Source organism: Botrytis byssoidea (assembly GCF_014898295.1).
Source record: "Botrytis byssoidea strain MUCL 94 chromosome Unknown BBYS_009, whole genome shotgun sequence".
Lineage (NCBI taxonomy): Eukaryota > Fungi > Ascomycota > Leotiomycetes > Helotiales > Sclerotiniaceae > Botrytis > Botrytis byssoidea.
Genome location: NW_024065850.1, coordinates 1,303,747 through 1,326,766, shown reverse-complemented (window position 1 = coordinate 1,326,766; position 23,020 = coordinate 1,303,747). Strand labels below are relative to the sequence as shown.

The 23,020-nt window shown below is 42.8% G+C and overlaps 3 protein-coding genes across 3 annotated transcripts; 1 reads left to right on the top strand and 2 right to left on the bottom strand.

Moving 5' to 3' along the window:
- Positions 1 to 881: 881 nt before the first annotated feature.
- On the top strand, positions 882 to 3,612 carry EAE97_005541 (uncharacterized protein; the record flags this gene model as incomplete). The annotated part of the gene is made up of 5 exons (XM_038876053.1): positions 882 to 1,079; positions 1,329 to 1,677; positions 1,732 to 1,865; positions 1,916 to 2,788; positions 2,851 to 3,612. 5 exons carry the CDS (start codon positions 882 to 884, stop codon positions 3,610 to 3,612), a joined length of 2,316 nt encoding a protein of 771 aa, XP_038733390.1.
- A 4,604-nt stretch (positions 3,613 to 8,216) lies between these two features.
- On the bottom strand, positions 8,217 to 10,775 carry EAE97_005540 (uncharacterized protein; the record flags this gene model as incomplete). The annotated part of the gene is made up of 2 exons (XM_038876052.1): positions 8,217 to 10,167; positions 10,234 to 10,775. The coding sequence occupies 2 exons, from the start codon at positions 10,773 to 10,775 to the stop codon at positions 8,217 to 8,219; spliced, it is 2,493 nt and encodes an 830-aa protein (XP_038733389.1).
- A 6,442-nt stretch (positions 10,776 to 17,217) lies between these two features.
- On the bottom strand, positions 17,218 to 21,255 carry EAE97_005539 (uncharacterized protein; the record flags this gene model as incomplete). The annotated part of the gene is made up of 3 exons (XM_038876051.1): positions 17,218 to 17,800; positions 17,884 to 21,120; positions 21,185 to 21,255. The coding sequence occupies 3 exons, from the start codon at positions 21,253 to 21,255 to the stop codon at positions 17,218 to 17,220; spliced, it is 3,891 nt and encodes a 1,296-aa protein (XP_038733388.1).
- Between the last annotated feature and the right edge of the window lie 1,765 nt (positions 21,256 to 23,020).

Here is a 23,020-nt window from a genome sequence, read left to right as displayed (position 1 = left end):
CCCTATTTGTTTCACAATGTATTAACGATAATCATATGATTATGTAGTGATATTGTATGCTGTAAGGGTGGTTGAATAACATGAATCCGGACAACAAAAGGGCCCTGAAAGGGCGAGGAAGGAGGGTTACAAGTGGTTCTTTTGTTATATCTGTATGTCTACTCTCATTCCCGAGATCGGCTCGAGCCCTGCGAAATCTATCATCATTTCAATTTCACGAATGAATTAGTCCTTTTCTTCCCCTAACCCGATATTCCCTATCTTCTCTATACGTCATTATACTTTGACAACCTGCCAGACTTGCAGTTCAATGTCTCGGGAACAAGTACAATATTATTGTACTTTCAAAGTGATTCATTTACTTGGTATCTCAGTCAGGTGGTACTAGAAAGCGAAAACTGACTCTGATGTCTGGAATTCTATGGGACAATGATCACATGTCTTGGTTCGAGCCGAAGCTGTACTACAACTGCTATTTATTCAATAGAGCCTGAGTGCTTCTGATGTACTCTAATTGCCCTCTGCTTTCGTCATTTTCAAGGCTTTCAGGACTGAAAGGATTAGAAAGATCAATAACGTGCCTCCAGATACGGTGTTCAAATCTGGACAAAGATTAGGCCTACGGCCAAGGTCATAGTGGAAGTACGACATGAAAGTTGTTTTTGAGACAAAATCTGTGACGCATGTCCTAGTACGACTTCATAACTTCACAAATGCCATCCGGTGTTGCATCGCAATTACAATGCGATTTTTAATTCTGAGCTGAGCTCAGACATATCACATGAATGAGACAGTGATCGTAATATTCAGATACAAAAATGCCTACACTCCATTTCCATTTTCGTTCCTTTCTCCAAATACTGCCCTGCTTCGATCTCAAGATGAAGCTCGTAAACATTTTTGCATTCATTATCACTTCAGTTGGAGCATCTGAGGGAGGTCATCATGGCCGTCCCTTCCGTCCATCTCCACCTTCCCTACGCCCCCCGCCAGCTTTCCCAAGACCTCATCCCAAAAACCCATCAATTCCTGGACCAATAGTCGATCTCGGTTACGAGCGTCATCAAGCCATCTTCAATGTCAGTACCCCTTATTCATTCTCATTCAAACCAGGGTATCCGAAGTCTGGACTGCAGTTTAAATAATAAAAGGTTTCGAATATCTAAAAACAGTTGAATATCTGAGAATATCTCAAGTGATAATCATATTGGATATCCAATATGTTCTAATTGCCTTGGGGATTTGATAATCTTCATTGTTGGATTTCAATCCGGACTACCAGACACCCTGCCCATTCCTGTACTCGTACTAATCAAATCCATATCTAGTCCACCGGCCACTACAATAACTTCAGCAATATCCCCTACGCTATTCCACCTCTTCAAGATCTTCGGTTTTCAAAATCCCTTCCTATTAACAGTACTTCTTCGCATATTAATGATGGTTCCATCGGACATATATGTCCACAAGCTCGTCCAGATTGGACAGAGGATGCTGAACTACTAGTCGCGTTGTATACTTTGGGACTTATCAATAATATAGATCCAAGTCACTTAAAATCAAATCCATTTGAAGATGTTCCTCACAGCTGGGAAAGCGAGGATTGTTTGTTGTTGGATGTAGTTGTGCCAGAGGGAGTCGTTGAAGCGGTGAAGGGAGATGATGATTTTGTTCCTTGTGAGTACTACCCCTCTATTATATTGCTGAATAGAGAGACTTATAAAACTATAGTGCCAGTAATGGTTTGGATACATGGAGGAGGTTTTACTTTCGGACACAAGAATCAAGCTGGTAGTCCATATGGTTTTTTCAATGCTTCTACCTTCTCATCAGAAAGTGTAGCTATCCGCAATAGCATCATCTTTGTTTGTATATCGTCCTCCTAATGCTTGTCACAATTAACATTTCACCCAAGGTAACCCTAAACTACCGTCTCGGCGCCTTCGGTTTCCTCTCCACCCTTGACAACTCGACCGACCCTCACCCAACCCCAAACGCTGGTCTCTACGACCAAGCTCTCGCCTTAAACTGGGTTTCCCAACACATCTCCAAATTTGGGGGAGATCCCGACCGTGTAACCGTCATCGGAGAATCTGCGGGCGCATCATCTATCCTGCACCACATCACATCCTATGGTGGCTCGTCGTCCTCATTAAATCCAGATTCTTTACCACGTGCACCTTTTCAACGAGCTATTCTCCAGTCCCCGGCTTTTTTCCCCGGCGCCAATGCTGATACTGAGCTCGAGACTTATGATGACTTTTTGTTCGTAGCTGGAGCAGATACTTTTGAAGAATTGAAGAACAAGTCTGAGGAAGTATTGATTTCTGCTAATAAGCTTTTGGTTTCGAAATCGCCATATGCACAATTTACTTTCGGACCTACTCTCGATAATACTTTTATCCCCAAGCCTATTTCTATACTATTGACAGATGGCAGTTTTTGGGACGACATTGATGGGATAATGGTTGCTCACAATTCACACGAGGGACTTTTATTTACAGATATCAAAGCTGTGGAAAATGATGATACATTTGCGAAATTTATACGGAACAGTTTACCAGGCTTGAAGGATGAAGATTTAGAGTACATTGTTAAGGACCTATATCCTTTGGAAGACGAAAATTCACGAGTTCTGGACAAATTACTTAGGGGTGCGAATGCCACGGCGGAACTGAGCACAATTTGTAATGTGGTGTATTTGCTTGATGCTTTTGGAGCTGAGGGGAGTTATAAGTATGTTTTTGGTGTAGAGCCTGGTGTCCATGGACAGGATGTTGGGTTTTCGGTTAGTGGATTCTCTTTTTATATTCTATGTTTCCGTTTTAAATATTCTAACTGTATAGATAGTTCTATCAAAAACCGCCTTCTGATCCAACGGATATATATAACACGGGAAAGGTCCTTCCTTCCACTGAGATTGTCGCCCAAACACTCCAAGCCTATATTGTTGGGTTTGTGAAAGAAGGAGATCCGAATCGCGGATTGATTGGACCAGAGTTCCCGGTCTACAAAGACGGAATTGTGATTCTTGGATCAAAGGAAAATGGAAGTATGATTGTACCGGGAGGAGAAGTGAGGGTGGAAGAGGATCTGTGGGTTGATGAGGGGACGAGAGAGAGATGTAAGTGGTGGGGTGAAGCGAGATATTGGGATGGATATCAAGAAGGTGATCAGAATGATGAGGGTAGTGGAAGTGATGGAGACGGGGATGGAGACGATGGGGATAGAGATGACGGAAACGAAGATGATGGAAATGAAAACGATGGAGACAACAATGAAGATGACGGAGACGGGGATAACAATGATCAAGACAACGAGAATGACAATACACAATCCAGCCTCAAAGTCCACACATCTCACAAAACAACCCCACGCCCATTAAAGAACTGGAGAAACAAACCTTCCTTATCTCAACTCCAAAACGCCGACTCTATCACACCCACATTTTCAGACATCTTCAATACCGGGAACGATGGTAAGAAAGTGGAATGGCAAGCGGAGTGGAAATTCGATTGGATGGGCAATAGTGAAAAGGCTTTTGCGAATACTGGGGCAAGTGATAACAAAGGAAAGGGAAGAGAGATTGAGGAGAAAGAAGAGTTAAGATAATAATGGGGGTCGAATTGAGAAATTTGAGAGATCATTTGCTTCATAACAGAGTCTGTTTTATACTATTTTGAATTTGAAATTATCATTTACTTAACTAACATGGTGAACAAGGTGTTGTGGGTTTGAGAGTAGTTCATATCATCCTTAGCTAAATACTCAGGGAGGTAGGTATTGCATCCTTCCACTTGTTTATCATGATATTGAGTTATTGAAACGATAATCTGATAATCAATCAACCTTGATTGTTCTGTAACAAACATTAAGAAGATCCAGATTACTCTACCTATTTGAGTACAGTACAATGACATTACTCCTCTTCATCAATCCTCACTTACCAGTTGACGAAATCACCAAGCGTCGTCTGATATAAAGGAAAAGAGCACCAGCCCTGGCACCACTATCCCTCCATTCCAAGCTCCCCAGTAAGGAATTCCAACGGCTCTCCTCTACCTGACTCAAATTCCAGTCTGAGGACACATCCCCTACCACTAATTAAACTAGAATATTCAACCTCGATGCAGTCAACTTTCTCAACACCCTCTCCCATCACTCTATCAACATCAAGAGAATTCTCCTGCTGACCACAGCCATCATGCACCATACCCATACCCACATGCAAACCCACGCCAAAATACAACCTCACCTCACCACGCTCTAATCTCGTGGTCCCAATGCACCCAAGCATTTATACCCAAATACCTATATACACATATACACATCACTCTGTTGACGAATTCCAAATCCATCGCTAAACCCATGAAAAAATATCACAAACAAAAACAAGTCCATAGTCAGCGTCACAACTATCCACATCATCTCGTATTAAAACTGTTATCCCACTCCAATCCATCATAGATTGATATGATAGCATTAGATTTTGACGAGATAAATCCCTGGGTTCTCATCAAATATCGCATCACAATGAAGTCTATGCAACCATCCAGCCAACAATCCAACTTCACTTCCACCCTCCAACATTCAACCTTCCAAATCTAAAGTTTCAAATCTAAAGCTCCCCGAGGAAGAAAAGATCGCCACCATCTCTCATACCCACATACATACCCACTTACCCCTCCTTTCCTTCCCTTTCCCATCTTCCCAAATCCATAAAACCAAATCGATCCAAACCACTCAGCTCATCTGCATCTCCATCTCCACTTCTCTGCATAAAGCACAGATACAAACCCCGACTCCGGTCCTATGCCATCCAATCCACCTCTCTTCTCTCTTTTCCCTTAACCGAACATTGATGTCCGTAGCCGGGGCGGAATCCTTTAGGTTGAATCTTATCCTATAACATGTTAGCTTTCCCGCAGCTCCGTTTTCATGCCTATGAATATCATACATCGCATGCATACCAAGATAAAGAATCTTCGACTAGAAATTCTAGCATACATGTCGAATGATATATTCCCACCATCCAGTTTTCAAAGTAGCTATCTATCTATAATTAAATATGTAGCTCCGCCGTTGAGCCGAACGTTGATCATAAATAAGCTTATAAGTTATAAACGCAATTCGATGGAGACTCCATGGATGCACAAAAGCCATTGCATTCCTATCCATTCAACTATCTCATTATGGATCTCTATCCTACAAGTTCCATACATGGTTCCCATATTTATGTCTCTATGATCTTCCATACAAAAATGTAGAGGAAATGGAGATGTACGAAAACGATTATGACTGCATTCTTCCACCTACCTATTTATCTCATCACACAGTAAGGCTAGATTTTCCACGCTTCATTCATGCCTAATTTTGAATTCTCAAAGTCGGCTCTTCCCTTTCTAGTCCTTCTTTTCTATTTCCTATTTCCCATATCACTTCATCTCTTTGCCCATTTGTTTCATACTTATCTTCTTGCTTTCTCACTGCCTTCTTCTTCCTCTCAACCTCAACCCCAAACACAAACCTTCCGCACACTCTCGTCCACGCCCCTCACACCTACCCCTCACCAAGCTCATCAAATTCCAACTCTGCCCGCCCCTCACACCTTCACCCTCTCCACTCTCACACTCACACTCACACTCCCTCCCACTCTCCACTCATCCCTCACACCCCTCACACCCCACCAATCAAACCCACTCTCCCAAACCCGAATCAAAACCCACATACCCCTCACACATACAAATCTGAAACACATCCTCTCGCAACAATCCATCCACCGTTCTAAATCCTCCCATCTCCTCGTATATCCTCGTACTTTCCCTTCCGTAACTCAGATTAATAATCTTTGATCTTAAATCAAGGAAATAAGAAAAGAAGAAAAGAAGCCTGTGCACCCCAAGGCTCATGCTCTAGCTAGCCCAGCCACCTGTTCGCATAGCAATGGCATAGTAATGGTGTAGTACCACCTACCAACCGACGTCGAGAATCGCTCCCCATCAACCAACAAATTCACCATACACGTACACACATTATCTGTGCTCCCTTTCCGGTCCCATGGTATGATCTCAACATCTCAGAACCTCCATTGCATCTCATCCTATCTCACTCAACCTCAGTATCTCTATCCCTATTCCTATTCCTATCCCTATCCCTATCCCCATTTCCGCTTCATCCCCTCCATCAATCTCCATCTCACATCCTACCTACGTCCTAACCTACCTACTCACCTTCCCCCCCAAGTTTCTATCCAATGCATCCATCCATCTACTCCAAGCTCCCACACCACGACAGCCGCTTCTCTCTCATCTCCCATGTCCATGCGCATATCCCTTCTCTCCCCTTCCCTCACAATCATCCCCCGTCACCCCCTCAGAAAAAAGCAAAACCCACAACCCACAACCCGCAAAAGCAAACCCCCCCAAAAGTGAAAACAGCGAGGTTGGGATGTACATATATACATACATACATACATACATAACCAAAAGCACAATGCACAAGTCATAATTCCACAATTCACAATGCACAATTCATAATAATCATTCATAAATAGGTATCAAAGCTGTGAAAGAAAACAATACATCCATCCGTAAACCTTATAGCTAAGAAATCCATCTATGTATACATACATACATAAACTCTCTCATCCATACTCCCATCCATTCCTCTATGCAGAAACCATCACACACACACACATACATACACACATACACACACTCACTATTCATAAGATGTTTCGAACTTACTAGGTGTGGTTTATTAGGTACATATTTATCCATTGAATATACTACCTACCTACCTACCCATCAAACCTATCAACCCTACACCCATAAATCCATACATCCATACACAAACAAAAATATAAAGATAATTATATCATGCGCAAGTCAAGTAAAGTAAAGTCAAGTAAAGTTAAATCAAGTTAGATAAGAACCAAGCTAAACTAAGCTACCACTCACTCGCATCCCTTCCCGCATCCCCTCCCGTGCCCTACATCCCAGAAATATCCCGCTCTTGTATCCACCCATCCACTCACCATCCACTCACCATCCATCCACTCACCATCCATCCACAACCCACCCAGCCCAGCCCACACCACTCAACCAACTACCCTACATGCATAAGTACACACACAACCCTTCATCCATTTAACATCCAACCCACCACCCAACTTCATTTCCCAGCTCTACGGATCAAAAGCTCAAAAGATCCCAGGCTCAAACCCTAAATCCTCAAGTCTCGAGACCATACATACCACACTAAAAAGACCCCTCCCCTAAATAAGAAAATGCAAACAAGGATGTACCACCACCTCAAAGAAAGATGCACGTATACAAAACAGACTAACCAGACGCCAGCCAGCCAGCCAACTCGTTCATCCCATCCCAAACCCCATAACAATATTTCACCTTCCTCTTCCTCGTGACAACCCCTAAGATCCAAATATTATATTTGCCACTCATGAAAATTAAGAAGCATACACACATATCTAGAACCGTAAACTCTAAAGAAAAATTGTCGAAAAAGCCTTGAGAAAATGATTGAATAGCATTTGAGTATAGAGGTATCAATATTGCAAATCTCATAGCCAAGTCATAGCCAAGCATGCCGCCCATTAGAAAATCCCGAGTACAATACCGCCTCGTCCTGACGCTAGAAATAACAATTGAAACCTCCCAAGTACGCTAAATCATGACAAAAAAAACCAAGTAATCCCACCCAAACGCTACCCAAGTATCAGACCTAAATACAAAGGAAATCGGTTAAATCCTCGGGCTCAAGCTTCCTCAAAATCATGGAAGACAATCGGAGTTTGGTGTAGGACATCAGTGCACTGTGTAATCAGTGGTCGACGATATTGAATGTGACGATGAAAACACTAGACACAATCACGGGTACTAGCCCCGGTACATGAGATCTACTGTATATACCACAATATTGAATGGCGTGAAGAAGTCGATGAAAGTTGAGAGAGAGAAAAAAAAAAAGAGTTAATAATGCCAAAACCCTAAACACCAACGCTGGTAAATCACAATGTCCCTTTCCCGATAGTCGCAGAATAACAAAGGGGAAAAATCGTGATAATAAAGTAAATCTGTCTTGTTTCATGAATTCGTGACATTCTTGCAAATAGAATGTAAGTCGGGTATCGTTAAAAGAAATTGACTCGAGGTGTAATATTTACACAAAAGGTATGAGCCAACGAAATCAATCCTTCAAAATGCATTGTCGTGTACACTGATCTGACCACTTGTTGCGGCTGCTGCCAGAGCGTCCAATCCTTCAGTGCGATAATGTTGCGTAGATGATTGAGGGACTTGCGGATACATAGTTTGGCTTGAGGTAGGGGGCTTATGTGTGTAAGAATGTTCATTGCCATTTGATAGTGTGTGGTAGTGGTGAACAGCTGGTGGTTGAGGCTGAATTGTTCGAGAAGGCTCCTCGTGATATCCATTGGATCGTACAACGGCAGGGTTATAATCTGTCGCGGTGGCACTTTGTGGAGTGATAGGCGCTGCACCTTCGGAGCCAGTCGATCCTTCCGGAGATGTTCCTTGGAATCTATTGTCAGAAGTCTGCTGGTATACTACTGGACCGTTGTACCATCCATCGCGTCTGTTTGATCTGTGCATGTTTACAGGTAGGCTAGCGGTATGCTTGTGGTGGTAAGACGAAGATGCCCCTGTTCGAGGGCCAAGTGCTGGCTGCTCAAACGTTACTCTTGGCTGATTGGCCTGTGATTGTTGTGCAGTTGCATGAACAGCACGAGCTGTCTCGTTGGCCCAGCTCGCAGCATCCGCATGTGGTGGGCCGTGAATTTCGAGTTGTGTAAATTGTCGATCAAGATGAGAGCTAAGAGGTCGGTCTCTGGAAGGCATTGGTCTTGGGTTAGAATAGGAGACCGATTCTGATATGGAATGTCTTGGTTGATAATAAGAGCTTGATCTATCAGTCATAATTTGACTTGGACGACGTTCAGGCACAATCGGGTTTGGCTGGTGGTAAGAATTTGGTCTATCGGTCATCATTTGAGTCGGACGAGGGTCATCAGACATGGAAGTATTGTTCTGATAGTAAGGTGGTCTATCGATCATTCTTTGACTTGGACCACGATTAGACATGTCAGAAGTTGGCTGATAATATGACGCTGGTCTATCCACAATATTTTCTCTTGGACGCTCATTCATACTAATGCTTGGCTGATGATAAGAATGTGGTCTGTCAATCATCATTTGGTCTCGACTACGGCGAGGTGGAGGAGATTCTCCTCTACCAGGCAACAAGCTTGAGATACCAGGAAGTCTTGCATGTTCTTGCGGAGGGGCATTACTGCGAAGAATCGCGGCCGGTTCAGGTATAGGACCATCAGCGTAATGGTTTGCGTTCATAACACTATGCAGTCTGGTGGTGAATGATGCTAGTGTAGCCGCATTGGTTCCTTGGTGCCAGGTTCTCCTTCTATTATCCATATCTGAATGGTGGGCAGCCATCGATTGTCCACCATTGTTGAATGTCGAGTTTGTAGGGCTTGAAACTAAACTTGGCGAATAGGGTGCCGCTGCAGAGAAATTTGATGACGTGCCAAAAGGGTTGGAAGCGGGACCAGTAGGGGAAAACGGATTTGCTGCCGAGGGTGTAGACAATCTTCGACCAGGCGTATGATGTCCGTCATAAATGCGACCAGCTGGTATTTGTACACCTACGCCTGGACCAGGAGATGATTGAAACCCGAGCGCTGGCCATCGCGGACTATTTTGACCAGTTGAGAAAGTAGCAGAGGTGGGCGTACTGTAACCTCCAGGTGAACTTGGGCGTCTTGTTAAGGGGCTAGGCATTTGTAGAGCAAGTGGGCGTCTGAGATTGTGTGCTTGACTATAACTCGATGCGTGCGACATATTCGACATTATGCTGGAAGTGGAGTAGGAATTTCGATGATGACCACGATATGATGGTACCTGTTCGCTCACTGTAGCAGCTCGTTGTCTGCCAGGGGGCTTAGATCTATCTGTACGAGGCTGTCTGGGAAATCTTGTACTAGTGGCTGCCAACGATCCTGGGGGGATTTCCTCCTTTTGATGTACCGTTTGAGCATGTTGGCGTAAATTGTCTCTTCGAGAGAAGTAACGTCCACAAAAGCATTCGTAGGGACGTTCTCCTGTGTGTTTTCTGCATCACACCAAGGGTTAGTAGATGAGAAGTGATTGTAAAGTGGTTCAGAACGTAGTGAATTACCTTATATGACGCTGCAAATGCTCTGTTCTGGTAAAGTTGAGGTTACATGGCGGATAATCCGTGCAATAGAATTTCTGACTCTTCTTCTTCTTGTGCGGTCTTGGGCTATTGCCATTGGAACTAGCAGCATCGGATTTGTCCATATCAACATCCTCAGACCCAATAGAATTATTTGACCTCGTCGAATTATTTCTGTTCATGGCTGTCAAACCTGCCACGGTTTCTGGAATGGTCGCGGCGACATCGAACGGGGCTTGTGGGAGGGGTCTTTGATTGGCAAGCGCATCTGAGACTGGTCTGAATGAGACTGTTGTAGGAGTTGTTGCATCTTCCGATCCATGCATCGGCCGAGGTTGGGTATTGGGTGCGGTATTAGGTCGAGGTGTCGTAACCGTCGACTCTTGGGGATTGTGGCTGCTGAATGGCCCTTCGCCTTCGGAACCATTGAGGTTATTTGTACGGATGGTATTTGTAGGTAGGAAGGAGGGACCGGATCTCGGACCAGATGCTGGCTCCCGAGTTGATTGAGGATCGGTACTCATTGTGGTCGACGATATTGATCTGATCACTACGGACTCGACGAGAGGGGTGATCGCGATAGTAGGTCGTGTGAGGGACGAAAAGGATGAGGTGATATGAATCGTATCTCTGTCACCGCATCAAGACAAATAAGAGAGTGTTATGGAATTCGTAAGCAGGGCAAAGGTACCCAAGTAGATAGAGGCTTGGTTTCAAAAGAATCCAGCTCCGGTGATTTTCTTTCAGCCTGGAAATGAAGAAGACACAGCCTAGACCTGCAACCGAATCGAAGAGGGTATTGTATTGTTGACGAGAGACGATCAATTAAGAATCGAGTATTTCTTTTTCTTTTTCTTGAAAATGCTTTTTACTTCTTTTCTCAAGAGTTGTCCAGTATTATACACGTCGAGGTAGAGGTTATCCGAGTAACGGCGATAATATTATGTCGTCGATAAGAGGATGGCGGGGGGGACAAGGAAATACTAGGTAGGTAGTGGTTACAACAATAATATGCGACCGGGAGAATAACAATGCTGCTCTTTGCTCTTTTCCTCTTTTTGCCTCGTTTCCGTCCGCGAAGATTAAAAATCGATTTGATTGCGAAAGATTATCGCTACCCGGTATAGTGTAGTGAGTGATGCAAGGATTGTTTTCTATAAATCTTTAGACGCTTTAGACGACTTTTTATAAGATCTGCAAGAATTGATCTTGATATCGATCTCGTTGTAAGCGGATGAATGATTCAAGAGTTGTACCTTGAATTGATGCAAAGATTAAGAGGGACGATAAGGTAGAGGTGTATATATCTATTGTGTATGTTATAGTTCAAAGATATTATGAAGATTGATTGTGTGCGATGATTGTAGCTGATGGTCTTTCGTTCAAAGTTTGCTTGCTTGCTTGCTTGTTGGCTGTGGCAGGAGCAAATGAAGGGGTAAAAGAATAGCTCGAGTCGAGTAGCCGGGTAGCTAGTCTTAAGTGTTTCAAGAAAGGAAGGATTCGGGTCAGGACAAGACGAACACCTGAACAAAATATTCCTTGAGACTTGATAGATTTGGAAGATTCGAAAGATTTTTCTGACTTGAAAAAAATATGTGAGAAGGGGTGTAAGTATGATTGTAAGTATGAGGGTACAAAGGCTTTTCATATGTATCCACTCAACTGTCTAACTTTCATGCTATTTCATTAATATTTTATATATTGTAGATTACAACGATGAAATCAGATCGGTCTCGTTGCTAGAAAGTATTGATAGGTGGGATGAGTTTCAGGTACGATTACTTATCACAGGAAGAGGAAGAGGTAGAGAGAGAGAGGGAGAGATGGAGAGTTTTATTCAAAGGAATCTTACAAGTTTTCTCACCTATTATTGTACCAAATGTTAGCATTTCATCTAAGCAGGGAAGCTGGTAAAGTATAAATTTAGTACTGTTAGTATGCTTCGTAGTAGCTGTCCTCAAGCTCGTTCGAGCTGTCATAGTTGAACCGATAACCTTATGGTAGCGTAACGATAAGCGAATTCAAAGTGGTCTACCAAAAGGTACGAAAAGGTACGAAAGGTACGAAGGCAAAAGTTAACGAATGACGAGAAGCAGAACAAATGAAACGTCGGTGTGAAAGTTAGTCAAAGTCTATCGTTGATACAAAGAAAGCGACTGGATATCCGGTTATAGACACGCAACGCACATTTGCCTTTCCAACTCGGAATACCAAAATAACTTCTCGGCAGAAGAAATCGATAGACGCATTCCCCCTTCATTCCGACCAGTCCCATTCTCATTCAGTCTCACGTACTAGTCCACCCACAGCTGAACAATTTCTACTTGTATATCATTTGATGGCTTATGAGCTGGTACAGAGCTGGCTGTTAAGATGAAACCAAAGTCCGTACGGAGTACTCGCAGAAACACTGATTTGAATAAATGAATGAAGGAATGAATGGGCGTACGGATGAATGAATATAAGGAGGACCTGAAAAGATGACGAGATGACAGCGCGCAACCCATATTTTCAGGAACGGTACACTTTTTCCCACTTTACAACCCATCTTGCATCTTCAAAACTTTCACTCAACTCTCGAGCCACTTAAAGTGACGAGGATTAACTTGAATTCATGTTCCTGTCCCTTACCTGAACCGCTCCAGCCTGCAGCACATGCGCTTAATATAACACAAGCATCCTATTATATTTCAGTAAGCACTGCAAGTCATCGTTTTATATTTTCATAAAGTGGATCAATATTAAATAGTATATTCAATAAGCTTCTTCTGCGTTTCTACCCCTCTAGAAGATAATACTGGGAAGAATTCTATTTGTTAACAGCGAATAGATTACACGTAACATGTTATATAACATCATGTAGCCTGCCTGTAATGTGTGTAATGCTACAGGATTCTGACTCTGAGATGATGTGTTGCTGATAACATATATAATGCATTACATATGTCGACTCTCGAGAGCCGCCTCGTGAACATGAATGATATGATATTGGGCTATCGGTATCGTATCGGATCGGATCTTATTCTTTTCTTTCTCTACTCCGTACTATACGGTGGCTCGGTGGTGAGTGGGTAATCTTTCTTGTTCATTCGTTCCTCTAAATCTCATGGCTTGACAAGATGCTTGACACTTTCTATCCGATACGCCCTGTGCTCTCTCTGCCTTTGAGCTAATGTGCCGCCACTAACTGCGATAAGCAATCGAGGGGCGGGGCAGGGCAAAAAGTGCTGGAGTCCTTTTATTATCAGTCATTATCTTTGCATTCTCCCTCACCGTTGAAAAGAATTCGAATAAAATATAATCTCGATTTCCCCTGTTTTGTCGTTGACTCGAGTCAATCGATGCAGTTGGTTAGATCCCACACAATAACCAACAACACTAACAAAAGAGCGAATCAAAAGTTCATCCATATATTTGGTAAGAAGGAAGAAGATGTTCGTTCATCCAACTCGTTATAAATCAGCCAGTGAACAATCAACGTGAAGCCAAGACAACAAGCACCGCGATACTGTCAAGAAGATGGATGACTGGGTACTTACTAGGTACATTGCTTTGTTTACTACATCCACTCCCCTCAACAGTAAGCTGACTATCATTCAACCACCACGGACGATCATAAATGATCATACACCAGTCCGGTACACTCATCTCGTTGCATCTAGCCTCATCTTGTCCGTACAAAGATGTCCATCAGCTAAGCAATTCTATTTGGCAGCTTATGTGTGAGTAGGCAGAACTTGATAATGCAGATCTTTAATTGATCGTCTAGCCGGACCATACCCAGACAAATGCGAATCCAGGTCCGAATTTACTAACCCGTGGACCACTGAGTACACTCAGGAACCACAAAAAAAAAGATACTTTTGCATCTGCAAAATGCAAGGCACGAAAAACAATCACGGTAAGTTTCGAAAATCAGTGGCAGAATATTCCTGGCGTACTTTTTATCTGCGCATGATGATGATAGCAGGCAAGATGACTCGTAAGTGAGTATATGATTTTCCCTTCTATCAAAATCACCCATCAACTGACCCGAATCCCAAAGCCTTGGGTCACACAACATCGACTTCAAATTCAGCCACTTATATATCTTGGCTCCTGTTTTGGGAAAGATCCATGTCGAGGCAGGTGGTGCTATCTATAATCTTTGTTCCTGGTACCTGGAAAATATCTTCTTTCAACTCACATATCTCTACGTTCTCCACTGTTGGGACAAATCTTTCGAACCTCGTTTTCAGTGTTACACCTGAGCAGCTTGAAATGCACTCGATGCATCAGCAGAACAAACCTCCGATGGATTTTACGTCACGGGACTCGTTTGACCAATGAAATCATGGAAACCATACATAGGTCCAGGTACTAGTATTCAAATGTGTTGTGTGCTGGCAGACCTTGTTGCATGCACTAAGTCTATACTTTCAAACAGATGAAGGATTGAAAGACGTGCGCAATGACTATTTTATGGAAGTCCATATAATATTTCCATCTGATGTCGACCTAGTACCAACATCACCAAATCAACACTCAGGAATGAGTGGAATATGTGGATGAAACCAATCTTGTAAATCTCACGTGTACCATTATCTCCCGACATTCCCGGCTTGGAAGGTCCGAAATATCATACATAAGTTTTGATATGCACGAAGTGTGTGACTTTTTGAGTTCGGCTAGTTGCAGACTCGGTACTCTAATGGCCTGCACGGGAGGTTTATTTTCCTCGCAGGTCCTATATTTCTCAGTATAATATTAGAACACATATTACTACTATTTCCCGTGAGCTAAGTGGCCCTGATGGTTATAGACCTGCTGTCTACTAGACCATCTCATCATAGATCTAAAACTTCTATTATTTTTACCATTTGAATGACCATTTAGATGTCTAGTGCACGATTCATGATGATAGAGGAATTTCATGTCTAGTATCGACTACAGCACATTTCACCATCATTAATAGCCTATAAGCATGTCATATTGTGATTTCTTCTAGGCAAATTAACCGCTACATTCCACTTCACAGTCAAATCCTTCTACTTCCACGTGCAAAGTTGACGCTAAACCACAAAACTTAGCTCAGAACCTCATACATCTTACAAATACCAAATAGCTATCCTCGCAAACCGCAATTCTATGACGCATCTGGTATCACCCACAGAAGAACGAGATAGTGTTGATCCCATGAATTGGTATTAGTGCTTGTCGATCAACCTGGGGTAGGTAGGGTGGGTAGGCTCTACTTGTGAGAAAAAAAGAGGCCAGAATTGATCGCCCTGATAAACTCTCTGATAAATCAATCAATAATAAAATTATAGAAACTAATAGCTTTAAATAAATCCTTGGATAATCTACAATCATAAAATTAATCAAACATTCAAATTCCCTGAATTGTAATGGAACAATTAGATTATTGAAGGGCTTTGTTAGTAGTTAATTCCGGCCTGTTTTTTCTCCTACGAAGAGCTTATATACCACCGTATATAGATAGTATCAATACAAATCCATCTATATCTATATCTATACCTCCCAAACAAATCTATATCCCCAGGGATAGTAAACAAGTTTCTCGAATTTGGACACGAGGGTTTGATTGATAACTCATCTCATATTGAAGGTATATCTCCATCTACATCTATCACATCTACCCACTCATTTATCAAGCAAACAGCCTCACACAATACTAATACGATACTAACCCACAATCATATCATATCATATTCGCACTACCTAGTTAAACACCCCGAGATCATATTTCGTTTGTGAGAATAGGTAGGGATTGATACTCTGGTTTGAGTTATTGGAAGGTCTTTATTTATTTATTATTCGTTTATTCGTTTATTTATCTAGCTGTTTACTTCAGTTTCTCTTCGCTTCTCTTCTCATATTTTAACCTCTTACTCCTACTCACCCCCTCTACCTCCGTCTTTCCTCTCCCCTCTCCTCCCTTCCATTCTCAAATCCAAATTCAAATCCAAGCCCCTACTCCTCCTATCTGCTCTCCAAATCCAAATCCAAATCCAAACAAATCCAAACAGACCCCCCTTCCCCCACCTCCACCCTATCACCCTATCACATATAGCCCATTCCTCTCTCTACTCTAGCATATAACCCATCACCTTCCTACATTACCTTCCTACATCGTATTTTATATTCTATATTTCATATCCTATACTCACTCAATAACTCAACTCAACTCAGTAACTCAACTCACTCATCCATTCATTCACCCAGCAAATCAACTCAGCTCAACTCAACTCAGCAACTCAGCAACTCAGCAACTCAGCAACTCAGCAACTCAGCAACTCAGCAACTCAGCAACTCAGCAACTCAGCAACTCAGCAACTCAGCAACTCAGCAACTCAGCAACTCAGCAACTCAGCAACTCAGCAATTCAGCAACTCAGTAACTCAGTAACTCATCCCCTCCCCCCCATCCAGTCAAACCATCCAATACATAAAGTCTTGATAATCATTATTATCAAATCCCACATCAAACTACCCTATCAAACTACCAAACTAAACTTTTCAACTTCCCAACTTTTAAAGTTCTCCACCAAAACCAAAAAAAACATTACATAGATACATACAAATCTATATCACAAAATATATATATATAAACAATCCCATGATTCGTATACGGGGTATCTTTGTATTTTGTATAGCAGGCTAGGTATATGCATATTCTTTGTGTATCTCATTTTATCCCAACCCGTGGACACCTTTGATTCCATCCCATCCGATTTCTATACCGTTCTTTTTCATGCCTTGCCATCATTTCCCAGCCGAGCCTTATAGCTTTCCATATCATCCGATGATCAATGTCGTCCGGTTTCATCCGGTTTCATCCGGTTTCATCCCGTTCCATCCGGTCTCAGTCCATCTCATACTGTGCCAAATCACCCGAACCATTCATCCATTGATTTTTCTATCCATTTACCCCGTCTTCCTTTTAACTCCACCAATCCCTTAACCCCTACCCACTTGCTCTCCTCTCGTTTTCCTTTTCCATCTCAAACACAATCTTACCTAACTCTTTCAGGGGTACAGGTTTACTCAAGAAAAGATTAATCCCGCTGCTATACGCCTCCCTTTGACTCTCATCGCTAGCCAAACCAGTCACTGCCACAATAACACTTGCTTTCCAACCCTCTTTCTTCTCTAACCCTCTGATCTTTCGAGATGCCTCAAACCCATTCATGATCGGCATACTTATATCCATAAAAATAATATCCGGTTTGACTCTCGCGTTTTGGTAGGTGGTTACTGCATTTAGACCATTTACCGCGCAATAGTATTGCACAGATAATTTCTTCATACACGCAATGAGAATTTTCATATTGATGGTATTGTCTTCGACGAGGAGTGCGATCGGCTTGGTGGTCAAGAGAATTTCGGATAGTGAACAATTGTGATCTGATTTAGCAATACTCTTGTTAAGAGAAGGAGAAGTGGTTCGTCGTGTATTGGGAGGCATTGCGAGGAAAGAATTATCATTCCGGCCATGAGACCTTTCGAATACAGAGAGAAAACAGTCTGCGAGCTTTTTAGGGCCGATTCTAGAATATTGTTAGTCGTATTCAAAGCTTTCAATAGAGGAAAAGAGAAAATGAAAGCCATTACTAATGAAGGGAAAACGTACGGATTGCTGAGGAAGTGAATATTTTGGTGATTCTCGAATAAGGTTCTTCTTTCAGATTGTTCAAAGCCTGTTAAAACAATCAAATGCTTCTTCTGTGCATCACCTGTAGTTTCCGAGTAGATGGCTTTCCAATGATTCTCCAATTCGTAGAATTTTTCGGAAGTTACCATGAAGATATCTGCAGTCTTTGCATCAAATCCAACAGCTTCACTAAGCTTCATTCCAAACCAATTCCTAGCAATCCTAGAGACTGCTGGCCCCACAGATCTATCATGGCTAGATTCTCCACCTGCGTTCTTCTCAGACTCTGCCGGTAAAATCTCCATTCCTATCAGTACCAGCTCTAGGCCGTGAGTGTAACTTCTAGCTTTTTCCACATTGTTTGGCATGCGAGGTACATCGCTAAATTGTGGTTGGGACTTATCTAATTTGAGAACAACCTTGACAACTGTACCAGTACCTTGGATGCTAAAAACATCGATTTGCCCATCGAGTGCTCCGACAATTTGACGAACGATACTAAGACCCAAGCCAGCACCGGGTGTCAAGCTATCTTCCTGCGCAAAAGGAGTGTATATTTGACGCTTCAGAAAATCTTCCGCAATCCCCCTACCAGTATCACTAATCGTCAAAGTGACTAGCGCTTGATTGACTCTTGAACTTTTGGATGTGGCAGCCTCACACCCAAGGCTAACTTTGATCAATCCTGAGGTGGTATATTTTAGTGCGTTGCCAAATATATTCATCAGAATACGCTTCCAAGCCCCAGGCTGAGTCAAAAAGGTCCAGTTGGATTTGTGGTCTACATCAAGAATTACAGATAAAGGCGGCGATTCCTTCATTCCATGAAAATCAGAATTGGTAGGTGAGTTTAGATAGTCAACATCAGTGAAAGCATCATGAAGAGTCGAGTGAATAACATGAACGTGCCCAGCATAAATACCATTAATGACATCCTCTGTGATAGAGGCAATGTCAAGATCGGAGGTCAAGCTAATTGTTCCGTAGATCTGAAACTTCTCCGCTGGAACAGCTTTTCGTACCTTGGACGAGTTGCGTACCACTCTTTGTTCCGTCTTTTGTACTGTGGTGAAATTGTTTATTTTTGCATAGTCAAGTACATTAGTTAATGTATCAAGTAAAGTTGTAGAACAATGTCCAATCGTCTCCAGCGCATTCCTTTGATAATTGCTGATTTGTGTATCTTGTAGAAGCTCGATTGATCCTTGAATTCCTTGTAGTGGACTCCTCAGTTCATGACTTATTGATGATAACAAAGCAGTCTTCGTTTGGTCAGATGCGACTATCTCTAGACGAGAAACTTCAGCCATGATACTATTTCCAAAAGCAGCCACGTAATTTAGATCGTCATCTAGACTAAGTACCCGAGTTGGATCTGAAGTCCAAAGCATGGTACTAGCGAACCAGCGCTCATTATGCGAATCCCATAAGGGTAAGATCATGACGTATCTGGCACCGGGAAATATTTGTAGCATAGTTCGACCTTCCATGACCCTAGAAGATGCTTTCTTAACTATCGAGTTCTTGGAAGTGTCTGCAACAACCGATATTTCTCCGGTCGGCGCAGCGTCGAGCATATCATCTTCACTTGACGACATATGACCTCCTTCGTCAAAAGCGAAAACTTTGCCATGGGGATGACGCTTGAGAAGGCGGCGAACAAAGTTTTCTTTAACAGTGAGATGCTCTGGAAAGCTTGTATCACCACGTAGAGTACAGCGTGAGGCTGTGGAATATGCTAGTACTTCACACATGCGTGTTTGTGAAGCCTGTACCTTCTTTTTTGACCTCCTGCTGTCAGAATCTTTTCCATTAACACTATCCGAGGTATCATACCGCGAAGAGGTTCTTGAAACATCTTCGCTGCTAGATATTTGTGCAGCATCATGTAAGCCAGCGGTTCTCTCCCGGTTATTTAAAGAAGATTGTTGCCCAAAAGAGCTTTCTTTAGCATCAAAAAAAATCACGCCTTCCACATCTGTCGACTCACGTATGAGATTGCTCGCACGGGAAAGCATTCTTTTTAAAGCTTCAGCTTTTTCGGAAGGGGACCGAGTTTTGATATCGTTAATAGTTGTCTCTCCAGCAGGCATGGATAGATGCGCTTGATCAGGAGACTTTGATAATGAACTCCTGGGGGTTTCGTCCGATGGCGAGTCAGAAGGTATTTCCGGAGAATGTATGGGTAAATTAAGGGTGGATGGTTGATCGAGTTGTTCCTTGAAGCAGGGTGAGATATCCCTCACTTGAACGGAGGAGTGGTTATTCGATTCGTCATTTTCACCTCTCGGCCTGAGTGGAAGATCATTGCAAAGATTACTCGGAGGTGAGGATGAGGTCGGAAATAGAGATATCGACTCCTCCATCTCTCCCAATCGATCAGCAAATGATACATTCGCTTTAGGGCCAGCGGTCCCTAAATTATCAAGGGTATCTTCATCAGGAGCTGTCAGACCTCCTACGCTTCTTGTCGCATATGAATCTTTACCCCGAACAGATGTTTCGCGATCATTTCGAGTGCGCAGCCACCACGATTTAATGCTAGAATGGCCTTCTACAAACAATCCTAATCCTTTCACCATCTTCTCTCCTCTTTGATGATCTCTCTTTACAGCAATGTTCTCAAGGTGCTCCATCACTGTATCGGTTATGTCTGTTAAGAATTCCAGTTCTTCTGGCAGCAATCCGCTCCGAGGACTGTCATCAAACACACTGTATGCCCCTATGTCAAATCCTTCCCGAGATCGTATGGGAACAGTAGCCACGAACCGGATTTTCGGGCATCCAATAATATTGGGGTCGTAACGCAAGTTTTCGTCGGACAGATCATTTATAACTTTCGGTATTACTTTAGGTCGGAATTCAGTGTCGTCGCGCTGGCTCTCTGATCGCGGTGTATTTATAACAGCAGCACATAATGAGTCTTCGCGAGGTATCGTTCGTAAGCCTAGCCATAGGGAATCTCCATCATCGTGTACATCATCATTCTGTGATGATAATGTCTTTGTTGACTCTGCCAAAATGTATTCATGCGTCCGATCAACGAGGGAGATCATGGCCCGCCTTGCCTTTAATCGCAGAGCACCAAGTTGCGCGAAGGCATTGAGTGCTCTATCGGATGACGAGAAGGCCTTGGGGTAGGTTTTTGACTTTTCTGCATTTTTATCATTTTGTTTGAGCGGGGAGGTAAGGGGTGCTGCAAAGGGGGGAAGATATCTAGATGATCCAATGTTAGGGTTGAACAGGAGTCGAAAGGATAAGGAAGATTTGTATCACTGACTTGTAAACTTCTCGTACCCTTTGAACTTCAGACACCCTAACAGATGTTTCCGAACTGAACTTTGTGGGCATCGCAGTTAGAAGGCGAATTAATGGACCCTTTTCACAAGCGTCATGCTCGATTATGAATGCACAATTAATTCCTCAAGAAGGGCAAACTCTACCTAGGTAGGTAGTCACGAAAGTTGAATGAGATTGAAGAAACCAATGAATGAATGGGTGAGCGAGTGAGAGAATGTAAGGGATGGGAAGTCATTTACAAACCGATACCTGGGGACTTGGGAACTGTAATCATGAAAATAATAAGAAGAATCAGAACTCAATGACAATTTATTAAGGTTCGCAAGGTCCTAAAAGATTGTGGTATCAGTAGTAACCTCTTATCAAGTTGTAACAGGAGTAGGAGTAGTAGCTCGTAGCTAGGTATAAGGCGGCGGAGATCTAAGAATGTTGATTGGACGGAGCATTTGAAGTGGATGGAGTCTATCGAATAAAATCTGCATATTGATCGCCGGCAATGGGATGGTGATGGTGAATTATGAATCCGATCATTCAAATTCGTATTAGTAGACTGGTGAATCTAAGCTGCGGTGGGTAACTTGAGGTAGGTAGATAGGTAGGTATGTAGGTGACTGAGTCGAGTACTGGGCATACGACATGATACTAAGGAAGTGACTATCGGTGGTTGGATCTTTTTTTTATTTATTTTTTTCTTTCCTTTCTCATTCTCTACGAAGATCCGGGCTGGGATGGATGGATTGGAAGAGGTTTGGGGAGGGGTGGGGTAACCTTGAATGCACGATCTTCACGTCTCTCGAGGGAGTGTTCATGTATCATGAAAATATCAGCTGTGGCTTATGTCTTGTGGCTGATGGGCTGATGAGCTGACCTCGGGATATGGGCTGATGCAGGCGGCTGCCGACATCCATGGACGCCTGGGCAGTGGCTCGTGGCTGGTGGCTCGTGGCTCGTGGCTCGTGGCTCGTATGTGGCAAATTCGATTAGGTAACTTCCAAGGCCACTTTTACCACAGTACCTACCTAGTACCTAGTAAGCGAGTAATGAAGGACATCAACCATTTCCAGTTCCAGTTCCATGGTCGGAAGGTAAGACATTGTTGCAAAATCCAGACTCCATTGTACATCATCAATCCTGAGCCTCTATCAATGCTTCACTATTACCCATGAAAACCCAAATTAAACCTCAGTTCATCAATTATCCATCTCGATTACAACAATAATCCTAACTCAACCCCGCAATCCGATGTTACCTCCCGAGGCGTTCCAAGTTCAACGGATTCTGATCCTTCAATACATCACCCACTTTACATGCTTGATGCGGGGTATAGTGCATCAGAGGCTCGAATTTTGTTTGGCCATGGTCACGTTTCATCGATTAAAGACATACTACGATATGCGTAGATCTCTCCTTATCGAGCAGTCGGTGGTTAAGTATAACTTGGATAGGAGCTGCTGATTTTCAGGATATGTCATGTGGAAGAAAGGCTAGTATACCACATGTGAACCACATTCGAAACACCAGCATGAGACATATTCTAATGGTATAGATATATATACGCCAAACGCCATTTCTCTGTTGGATACTATGTGATTGAAGCGCTAACAGCATCATTCACGAGCATCAGCGCGAAATCCATCCCATCAAAGTTCATGGTCCTCATCTATCATCAATTCCCGCTTCCCATCTTCGATATCACCATTCTAATTAAAACGGAGCCAAACATGGCTGTATTCAGGTGATATTATCGGGTATCTTTTGTTAGCCAAGAGCTGTCGTCGGTATTATGTGGCAAACTGGACAGCACTTTACTAATGAT